Source organism: Gossypium hirsutum, chromosome D06, assembly GCF_007990345.1.
Source record: "Gossypium hirsutum isolate 1008001.06 chromosome D06, Gossypium_hirsutum_v2.1, whole genome shotgun sequence".
Classification (NCBI taxonomy): Eukaryota; Viridiplantae; Streptophyta; class Magnoliopsida; order Malvales; family Malvaceae; genus Gossypium; species Gossypium hirsutum.
Window position 1 is genome coordinate 56,347,295 of NC_053442.1, and position 11,134 is coordinate 56,358,428.

Here is an 11,134-nt window from a genome sequence, read left to right on the forward strand (position 1 = left end):
TTACATTATTTTATGCTAAGTTTTTTCATATTTATATGAAAGGTGTGGAAACTTTTGGAGTTTAATTTGATTAAAGGACTTGAAAGTTCTTTGTATTATTGAATTACATTAAATTAGTCCTTTTATTATTAAATGAATTAATTTAATCTCTATTTATTGAAAAAAAATTAAATAAATTCAAAATGTAATAAAATTAACATTTATTTTATAAAAAATGTTGATTCAATTCTAAACGAAAGATTTCATTTACAAAATATAAAAAATTTAAAAATATTAACTCTTTTAAATAATAAATACTTTTTTTAAACCATAAGTATTAACTTTATTCTAATTTCACATTATTTAATATAAAAAATAATTTGTTCACATCCGTATAATAGATCAACAAGGACAGGTGGAGTGGCCAGTTGCAGCCATGAAGGGTTGGTGAAATGTTTACAATATCACACATCCCAATCACCAAGCCAAACCCTACTCCATTCCATTGGCTGTTGGGATTGTTTGTCAGCTGTAATTACAAAACAATCTCACCCTCCCATTACCTCCAAACGACAACATGCATTCCATGTTGAAACTCACGTGACTACTTTCTTTCCCATTCCAATTGCACCAGCGAATGTTGTCCCAACTGCTACACCTAAATTTACATCTTGCACCAGCCGTCAATCAATCGGACTGATATATATAATATTTTCCCTCCATTTTAAGAGTTAGAAAATTTTGATCCGTCCAAATAATATAGCATGAAAAAAAGGAAAAAAGAAAAAAAGGTTTAACGATCAAAAACACATGCAGATTGACAGGTGTCTTTTTGGGTCGAGATTTTTATTGCTTGGGATTGTCTTTACATGTTCAATAATGGGGGTGCTCAGTTGCTGCAAGAAAATTAACGGTGAAGAATTGAGACCAATGTAATGGGCTGTTACCATCAACTATAATAGGTCATTTGGTATGGCTACACAGTGCTGAAGACATATTTATATACAACACTCCGCTATGATATTATTGGTGGGGAAACTATCAAAGAAAAGAACGTTCCATATTTTTAGGTGGCTGAAAATTTGTTTAAGGAAATTCAAGTTAGGTGGCGGTGGAATTTGGAACCTTAATTTGAGCACTATTCAAGAAATACAAAGGAAAGTTCATGCCAGTTGGACTACTGTTTTCCCATGTTCTAAAATTTGCAGCTTGACAATTAATGGTTAAGAGAAATAATGGGTGATATCAAAGAAAACAAAGTTGGAAGTCCAATTTGCAAACATGCACTTACTCATTAGAATTTTCAAAAGTTGAGGTTGTTCAAATTCTAATCCTTTTAAATTTTCATTAATTTAGACTATATATTGATATAATTTAAGCTCCAATTATTTAGAGGTAAATAATTTTAATTTTAGATTAAGCATCTTCAAACTATTGGTTTTGTATGATTGAAATTTCAGTTTTCATAATGGGAGAATTGAATATGGTTAAGAAAAACAAAGGAGAAGGATATTTTAGTAAATAAATAAAAAAACAATCTAAAACCGAGTAAGCATGTGCAACTCTGCAAGCGAAGAAAAATCAATAGTATGGAGGCGTCTTCTTCCTTCCTCTGCTCTTTACTTTCCTATAAATTCCCCTCTCTGCTTTGCCCTTCTTTTCACCCAAAACCAAACCAAACCAAACCAAACCAAAACCTTTCTTTTCTTCTCTCTGAGACTCCGTACATCTATCAAACTTCCAGATTTTCCTACAAATATCACATTCCTCTCACTGTCAAACTCACATTCTCTTTGAAAAACTTCCTAAAACACCATGCTTTCTTCAATTAAGCTCTCCCCATCTTCTTTCACTTCCACAGGTTTCTTACCCAATAGACGTTCAATCCCAACACCACAATTCTCTCCATTGCCCATTATCAAGAGCCTCCACAGTGCCTTCCCCACCCAGTCTTTCTCTTCTCAAAAACCGCTACATGTTGCCTCCATTGACAATCTTGCAATCTCCAAAAACACCCAGCAGAGGAAAACTGAGTGCCAGGCCTATGAAGCCGACAGGTCTAGGCCTCTGGACATAAAAATTGAGTTACCTGACGAGGATGCGAGATTGGAAGCAGCTAAAAGGATTAAGATTGGGATTTACTTTGCTACTTGGTGGGCTTTGAATGTAGTTTTCAACATATATAACAAGAAGGTTCTCAATGCTTTCCCTTTCCCTTGGCTGACCTCTACCCTATCTTTGGCTGCTGGCTCTTTGCTGATGCTCATATCTTGGGCCACTAGAGTTGCTGATGCTCCTAAAACCGACTTTGAGTTTTGGAAGACCCTTTTCCCTGTAAGTTTTTCTACGTTTTAACCACTTCGCAAGAATAGAGACTCTTTGGAACATGTTAAAGAAATTTATTGATGGGTTTGCATGTTTTAGGTTGCGGTGGCACATACAATCGGGCATGTAGCAGCAACTGTGAGCATGTCAAAGGTCGCTGTTTCCTTCACACATATAATCAAGAGTGGTGAACCTGCATTCAGCGTTTTGGTTTCAAGATTTTTGTTAGGGGACTCATTTCCAATGCCAGTTTACTTGTCCCTTGTACCAATTATTGGAGGTTGTGCACTTTCAGCTTTGACTGAGCTCAATTTCAACATGACTGGTAAGAAGAAAGCAAGCATGATTGAATTAACCTCTTTTCTATCTTTTCTGTGATACAAATTTGAGCTTTGCATTGTGATTGTGTTTCAGGTTTCATGGGGGCTATGATATCAAACTTGGCATTCGTGTTTAGAAACATATTCTCAAAGAAAGGGATGAATGGGAAGTCAGTGAGTGGGATGAACTACTATGCATGTTTGTCTATGTTGTCCCTTTTGATTCTTACACCTTTTGCAATCGCTGTCGAGGGTCATCAGCTATGGGCTGTTGGCTGGCAAAAAGCAGTCTCACAAATTGGACCCAATTTTGTCTGGTAATTTACCACTTTTCTTTCTTTTGGCCGGTTTTAAGTTAATCAAATGACCCATATTTTTTTTCTCCTTTAATTTGTTTCTTATAAACAATTGTCTGGTTCTGGATTTTTTTACAGGTGGGTGGTAGCTCAGAGTGTCTTCTATCACTTATATAATCAAGTTTCATACATGTCTCTGGATCAAATTTCTCCCCTGACATTTAGCATTGGGAACACAATGAAGAGGATTTCAGTTATAGTGTCGTCCATCATCATCTTCCACACACCTGTTCAGCCCATTAATGCTCTTGGAGCTGCCATTGCCATCCTTGGAACCTTCCTTTATTCACAGGTAATGTATATATTCTCTTCTCTCTTTGCTCAATTGGAATTTCAGATTTCTTTAGAGATTTTGGGACTAAAGAGTGGTAAATAATGGACAAATTTGCTCAATTTGAAATTAAACCATGTTTATTGTCTAATGAAAACGTTTGGTTTTGAGCAGGCAAAGCAGTGAGAAAGGTCAAAGAATTTCAAGATTTTGTTGAACTGACAAACAATAAAAAAGGGGCTTTATGAATATTTGGAAGGAATTCACTGAAGATGATGCTAATGGGCTTAGTTTTGATGCATTCCACATGAAGTCCTGGAGATGGAAGCAACAAGTTAATATGATAGTCTTTGCAACCTTCAATGCTACTAATTAACTAGTAGATTTTATTTTACATTTTGTAAGTTGAAACAAGGGGGGGGGGTGCATAACCTTTGTATTATAGCGAAGAAAGACAAGTTTGTTGATGCCTATTATGTTTTGAGCAATGGAAATGATGGATGTAGTGGGTTTTAATGATTGATTCTATTCTAAGAACCTAGACAGGCATGCCAAAGTAACTAAGAAAGGCCTACTTAAATGATGCAAGTAAGAAGTTGGCACGACCATACTGTAATGCCGATTAGACAAGATCAGAATTAAGTGTGGGCGTTAATAAACCCGTTTTGAGGGACAGAACAATTATACCACATGATAGTTAGGTACCAAAGTCAATCTGCGAAGAGCTTCAGTCATAATACTAGTCTCAACCGTCAACTGATCAATGAGAGTGACCATGAAGATGGAAAAAGGGAGACACCGTGTCTATCTCTAATATCGAACAAGGAATTAATAGCTTAGAAAAACTAGTCCAATCAGATCATACTACCAATGATATTGTTAATTCTCACGTGGAAGTTGTGGGGTTTGTACGCAAGGGAGGAAAGGGAATGACTTCAAAAATGTTTCAGGGAGATAAAAATACTAAATTTTTCCATCAGCTAGAAGAGTTAGGAATATGATCTCTTCGATTAAAGTTGGTGAGTGTGCTCAATGATATTAGAGAGGTCATTCAGGTTTATTTTTCGGCCTTTTACAGTAATGCTGTCACTCTTGTGCTAATTGACTTGTAACACCCTAAATCCTATTTAAATATTACGGTCGAATTGTGAGGGTTACAATGCTTAAACAAAAGTACCAACACTTCTGACGGATTAAAAACAAATAAATCCTTTAAAACCAAATCAAGTATTTTAACTTCTAGGAAACAAATTCAAAACCTAATTGCGTTCAAAGAATTACTTCCAATTTCGCTTCTTCATATTCATATTTCGAAAACTTCTTTTTCCCATAAAATCCTCTAGGTTTACTTATTAATATATTTTTGGCGGAAAATCCTTAAAATTTTCAATATTTGAAAATTAGATTTCATTTTAGTTATCTTAAGTTGGTGTCGTTAATTCTTTAAGCTTTAACGTAAAATAACGTTTTTGCCCCAATGTTCTACACCAAACATAAAAAGTCCGAAAGTTAAACAAGCCAAAAAAAAGTCCGAAAATGTCTATAGTTAACAAACAAAAGAGATCAATAAAATAAATCAAAATATGAAACTCGGGCTCCAGTGCCGCCGTCCATTGCTCAGTCGGAGGATTATTTGAAACGAAACATACGGAACCGTGAGCTTATAGCCCGGTGTGTAGTTTGGCCCATAATTCAAAAACATACATTTTCATATATATAAATTATGTATCAGAGTATCACAAAACATATATCTTTCAGATATTTCATATTGTATCACAATTTATTCAGATCATAACTTATCATATAGTAGCAAATCATGCTAGGTCGTATCGAACATACCATATCGAATTATAACATGCATATTGTATCATACCCCCATCTGCTACACACCATCTCCATCCAACCAATCACACCATATTAGACTACTAGAGTCTATCAATCCAATCACACCAAAATGTGGCGGTGTGCCACTCATATAATTGCAGCTAGGCTGCCGTACGTATAGTTTTGCAGTCTAGCTGCCATATTTGTAGTAAATATTGTCATATACACTTCCTCCATCAAAACATATTCCACCCTAAACATATACATATCAGATGCATATCTTATACATATCATAATCATAAACGAACGACATACATACATATAGCATACGTTACATGACATGCTTACTTACATAATTCATTTTACGCATGACTTAACTTATAAGTTAGATTTAGCTTATGATGTTTATCATGCTTTTGATACTATCTATACAAACTTAAGTACTAAACTTACAGTTTTCCGGCCCTTACGACGTTCTTGGACCCAAATATCAAGTCCCCCAAATGACTGTTAATTGGGTTCTAAAATTTGCCAAAAGGCTCACATGGTTGTGTGACCCACACAACTCAATAGCTTAAACCGTGTTATCCACATGGGCCACCTACACGGTTTGTATATTTTCAAACGGCTATGTCCCCCACACGGCCCAACCACACAGGTTGCTCAATCTCACACGGCCGTCTGTTACACACGACCAAATCACATAGTTTGTAAAAAAAAACACACACGACCGTGAGGAAACTGGGCAGTTTTGAAATAGCCCTTGTTTTGCGATTTCAGTCAAAATTCTAGGGAGATTTTGGGTCATTTTTACAAACCTAATCAAGAATACGATTAACCACGCTCCTGAAATTCATGAAACCTACAAACATTCATGAAATTGCCTTAATTAATCCCAAGATATACCCAACCAAAAACACATTCTTAACCCAAAAATTTGAACACCACACTAATGTCAAACACTTACCCTTTAGAACTCAGCAACAAACACGACAACTATACCTCTGAAGGATCTTGATTTCCAACCCTCTCGCCTAGAAATAAAAAAGCCAATCAACATTCAATAAAACATAGAGCGAAATTAATCACTAACGCTCTTATAAACAAAACAAAAATAGAAAGGAACAATAGCTGTAATAGGCCAATTTCGTCCGGCCCAAACAGAAACCAAAAAATAAATAAATAAAATAAAAAGTTCATTTACAAAAATAGATTGGCCTAAATACAAAAAAGCCTGAAAGCGCAAAACTTGGAATTTTTTGGAAACCCTAGCTAACCCTAAGCCCCTCTCGTGCCACAGCCTCGCCGTTTGATACCCCTTCTGCCACCACTACCTACAAAACAACAGAGGAACAGAAGCAAAAAGCAGAAGCAGGGAAAGAGAAAAAACAAAAACAAAAACAAAAACAAAATATTTATAATATTTGGCTATAAAGCCTGAATCTCTTATAGTTTTTGAAAGAAGAGAAAATTGAATACAAAGAAAAAAAAATAAAAGAATTAACAAAGGTAGTTCCTTTTTTTAGTTTCGTCTAAAATATCAAAAATATAAAAAAGGAACAGAAAGGCTGAGTTTTTTCTTACTTGTCTCATTGCACCGCCGTCGAGGGTGGTCCCTTTTGACTCGAAAAGCTTTTGAATCCCTAAGGATTCATTTGAGGCCGCGTCAAAAAGGGAAGAAACCAAAAGGTTTCATATTTTTTTGTTGGGTTTTGATCGGTTTTTGGGGATTTTGACCCTAGATCCAGGTTCCCTAGAGGACAGGGATAAAAAGAGGAGTTTTTTTAGATCTCTGGCCACTGGAGGTGGCAGACCGGCAACACCTCATGGTCAGACAAAGGAAAGGGGTTGAGAGAGAAGAGAGAGGTTTTTTTAAAGGGCTTACAAATGATTTTTTGAAGATTTTTTTACCTATATAAACCCTCAAAACGGCATCGTTTTGGGCTTGGCTTCAGACGCCCAAAACGGCGTCATTTCAAAGCTGACCCAAATAATCCAACCCGGCCCCTTTAGGATCCGCGTGTTTTCGCATGGAGGGGGTAATTTCCATTTTGGCCTTTCCACTTTTTTGCTCCTATTTATTTCCATCCTATTCTTTTTTATTTTTTAATTTTTACCCCATAATTTTAATTACCTTGCAAATCAATCCTTTGACCCATTGTTGAACTAAGAAGATGACATGGGGCTGGGATAATTTCCCTTTAGGTCCCTAAACTTTTTTATTCCATTTTAATTTAATCCTTTATGTTCTATTTTATCATAATTTAGACATTAAATTTTGTTATATTTTCAATTTAGTCCTTTATTTCTCCTTTATTTATTTTACAATTCATGCTTTAAGTATTGTTTAAATATCAGTTTAGTCCTTCATTTATTTAATTCAGTCCTCCTTTTTTTATTTTTATATATTTTTATTTTTCAGTATTTCTAATTTATGTCATTTATATTTTCCCCCTTTAACTTATATTATTATTACTTTTATACTTTCATTTTCATTTTCATCTTATTTTCATTAAATACGGTATTAATCATATCATAATTATTTATTGTTACCATCATTGATTAATATTGTTATTACTATTATATATGTATTATTATTTATTAGCATGATTATTATTTTATTCTCATTATCATTTACTAGCATGGTTATTTTATTTATTATTTATTTATTTATTGTTCTAATATCATCATTTTTTTGTACCCACATAGTTATTTTATTTTATTTTGCTATCACCATAATATGTATCATGTTTAAATATGTTTATCCATTTTCATATTATGCCCAAATAAATTAATTGCACATCGCATTAAATGTTATATTCGTTTTTACCCGACACATCGGAAATAATTAGAACCTAGGTGATGTTTTTAACTAGGGGATTCGAGAAATCGTACCCTAACTTACGGGGTACGACTTTCTCCTTGAACCAAAATAATTGAACATCTTTTTAAATTCAAGACACATAGGACTTAGGTAATAATCAAATAGCGATTATTCTTATTTTTGAGGATTTGAGACATCGTGCCCTAACTTACTAGGCATGATTTTCTTCTCGATTGACTCAAAATAAGAAGGTCTTTTCCATAAAATTTAATTTAGTTAGTGATATTTTAATCAAATAACATCATGAAAAAAAAAAGGGATCGTACTCTAAATTTTCTTTGAATTCTCAATTCTCGACACTAAGACATCAAGTAATCAACTAGGTACTAATTTTGGGCATTACGAGGGTGATTATCCTTCCTTGTGCATAACCGACTCCCGAACCCATTTCCTGGATTTTGTAGACCGAAAATTATCATTTTAGTAAATCTAACCTTTTATTAAAATAATCAAATTACGAGGTGATTCGATCACACCTAATAAGAAGGATTGGTGGCGACTCCATTTTAAAAAAAAATAAAAAGTCGATTTCCAAAAAGGTTTCGACAACTTGGCGACTCTATTGTGAGAAAATAAGAGAGTCAGACCGTGAGTTGATTACTTTTTAGTCTTTTTGTCGAAATTTGATAATTCGGTTTAAATTGACGATCCCTTCATCACATTTCATCCTTCTTGTCTTATTTTAGTAGTAAATAATGTCTTTATTATCTCAGGTTACATAATGATTTAATATGTCTGTTTTATTGGTTTGAGTTTCTCTTAGTATATTTTCACATATGTTGCATGGCATAATCGTCCCATATTACCCTTCTTAAGTGGGAGTGGGAAACTATTCCTTCGTGAGGTCTTCACCTTTGTATAGGATAGTGGATCGCTTTCGAGATACATCCGTACCTATGTATTCGTGAGGTTTTCACCTTCGTACAAACATAGGGAAATGTATTCCCCTGAACTAAACTGAGTCTGTATAGTGGGTGAGGATTGAGGAATTTACTGGTTCAGGTACCCTTACTTTAGAACCAAACCGCATATAACGAGCCATAAGAATCTGCCTTAGGTAGAATTATATCAAACCTCTCTTTAGCGGTCACCCGAATAGATGCTATATTTGTTATTTTTTGCTTTGTATTCAAGCTTTATACAAAATGTATTGACGTGTTTTGTTATGTTTTGGTGTGGTTGCATTGCATTTTCATCTTAGAGAAAAGGTGTTGATCGTGTTCAATTGCTAAATAGAGAGCTTTTCATAGAAAATGGGTTTCTTGATAAAGTGGAAGTATCAGTTTTATGTAAAGAAACTCATTTTCTAGTAAATTTGTTCTAATAGAATTGAACAAGAATTAGTGTCTTTTTTGCATGCATATTTTCCATTCATTAACATTACGTTTCATTGCATGCAATAAGTTTCATGAAATCCAAAAGTGCGTCGAGTTCAGAACTCTAGTACAGAGCTTGATGGATAACAAAGAGTTGAAATTCTTTGAAGATATCGAAGGTTTGGAAGGGAAAGATGTTTGTGCCTTTGAAGAGGGAACTAAAAAAAAACTATCAGAAATTTGCCCCTACATCTCTGGAAGTGTTCTGAACAATTGGACTGTGGAGGAGATCCTTGTAGTTTTTAGGACCATTTCAGAGTAATATTTAGAACATACCTATTGCTCTAAGCCTGGAAACAATAGGGATCCTTTTGTGAAAAAGGCGCATGTCTATTATCTTTATTTCAATGAAAATAATGCATTTTTATGTCCCATTTGGCAAACACTTCACTATCTCCTTCATTCATACTTATACCACACAATTAATCATTCTTAAATTTATTTGTTCCTTGGGTCTCCTTTTATTCCTATAATAGGTATCCGAATATCAACGACATAAGCGATGCTGCTGTTAACTTGGATCTTTCTTTTGAGTAGGATATGTGTTTAGAAGAACCTTAGGACTTTGAAGATGATCAGAATTGTAACTTGTCTCCTGATTTTTTAAGGATGGTAAAGCAAGAAGAGAAATAGATCCTACCTCACAAACAGTCAGTGAAAATTGTGAGCTTAGGAGATGAACAAGAAAAAAGAGAGGTGAAAAATCAGAACTTGCATCACTACAGAGACAAAGCAAGACCTCATTGAATTACTCTAAGAATTCAAAGATGTTTTCGCATAGTTGTATCAAGATATGCCTAGTCTAAGTATTGATATCATGGTACATAGGCTTCCCATAAAGGAAGAATGCAAGCCAATTCAGCAGAAACTTCGAAGGATAAGGCTAGACGTACTGTTGAAAATAAAAGAAGAGGTCAAGAAACAATTTGACTCTGGTTTCCTACAAGTGGTCAAATATTCGAAGTGAGTAGCCAATATAGTCTATGTCCCTAATAAACATGGGAAAGTAAGAATGTGTGTAGACTATAGAGATTTAAACAAGGCCAATCTCGGAAAATAATTTCCCGTTACCTCACATCGATACCCTAGTGGACAACACGATAGATCATTCATTGTTCTCCTTCATGTATGGTTTCTTCAGATACAACCAGATAAAGATGCATCCTGAAGATATCGATAATACCACATTCGTGACAATGTGGGGAAAATTTACTATAAAGTGATGCCATTCAGACTGAAAAACGCGGGAGCAACATATCAAAGAGCCATGATAACTTTGTTTCATGATATGATACACAAGGAAATTGAGGCTTATGTTGATGATATGATCACAAAATCCCAAATAGAAAAAGAACATGTGAAAGTCTTGAGGAAACTATTTTTGAGGTTGAGGAAATTCCACCTAAAGCTGAATCTAGAAAGATACACTTTCAGGGTCACGTCGGGTAAATTGCCAGGATTTGTAGTCAGTGAGAAAGGGATCGAGATTGACCCGGATAAAGTTAAGGCTATAAAAGAGTTACCACCATCGCGTATTCAAAAAGAGGTTCGGAGTTTCTTAGGGAGATTAAATTACATTGCCCAGTTCATTTCACAACAAACTGAGAAGTGTGACTCCATATTCTGTCTACTTAAGAAACATGCCCCAGTGCTGATGCCACCTATCCCAAATAAATTACTAATACTATACTTGGCAATATTTGGAAATTCTATAGGATGCGTACTTGGCCAACATGATGAGTCAAAGAGAAAAGAAAGAGCAATCTATTACCTCAGGAAGAAGTTTACTGAAAGCAAGA

General features: G+C 34.7%; 1 protein-coding gene across 1 annotated transcript; it reads left to right on the forward strand.

The window, feature by feature from the left end:
• Positions 1-1,534: 1,534 nt before the first annotated feature.
• LOC107901936 (glucose-6-phosphate/phosphate translocator 2, chloroplastic) lies at positions 1,535-3,767 on the forward strand. The gene is made up of 5 exons (XM_016828122.2): positions 1,535-2,313; positions 2,404-2,629; positions 2,719-2,941; positions 3,059-3,272; positions 3,426-3,767. The coding sequence occupies exons 1-5, from the start codon at positions 1,795-1,797 to the stop codon at positions 3,435-3,437; spliced, it is 1,194 nt and encodes a 397-aa protein (XP_016683611.1). The 5' UTR covers positions 1,535-1,794; the 3' UTR covers positions 3,438-3,767.
• Positions 3,768-11,134: the final 7,367 nt, after the last annotated feature.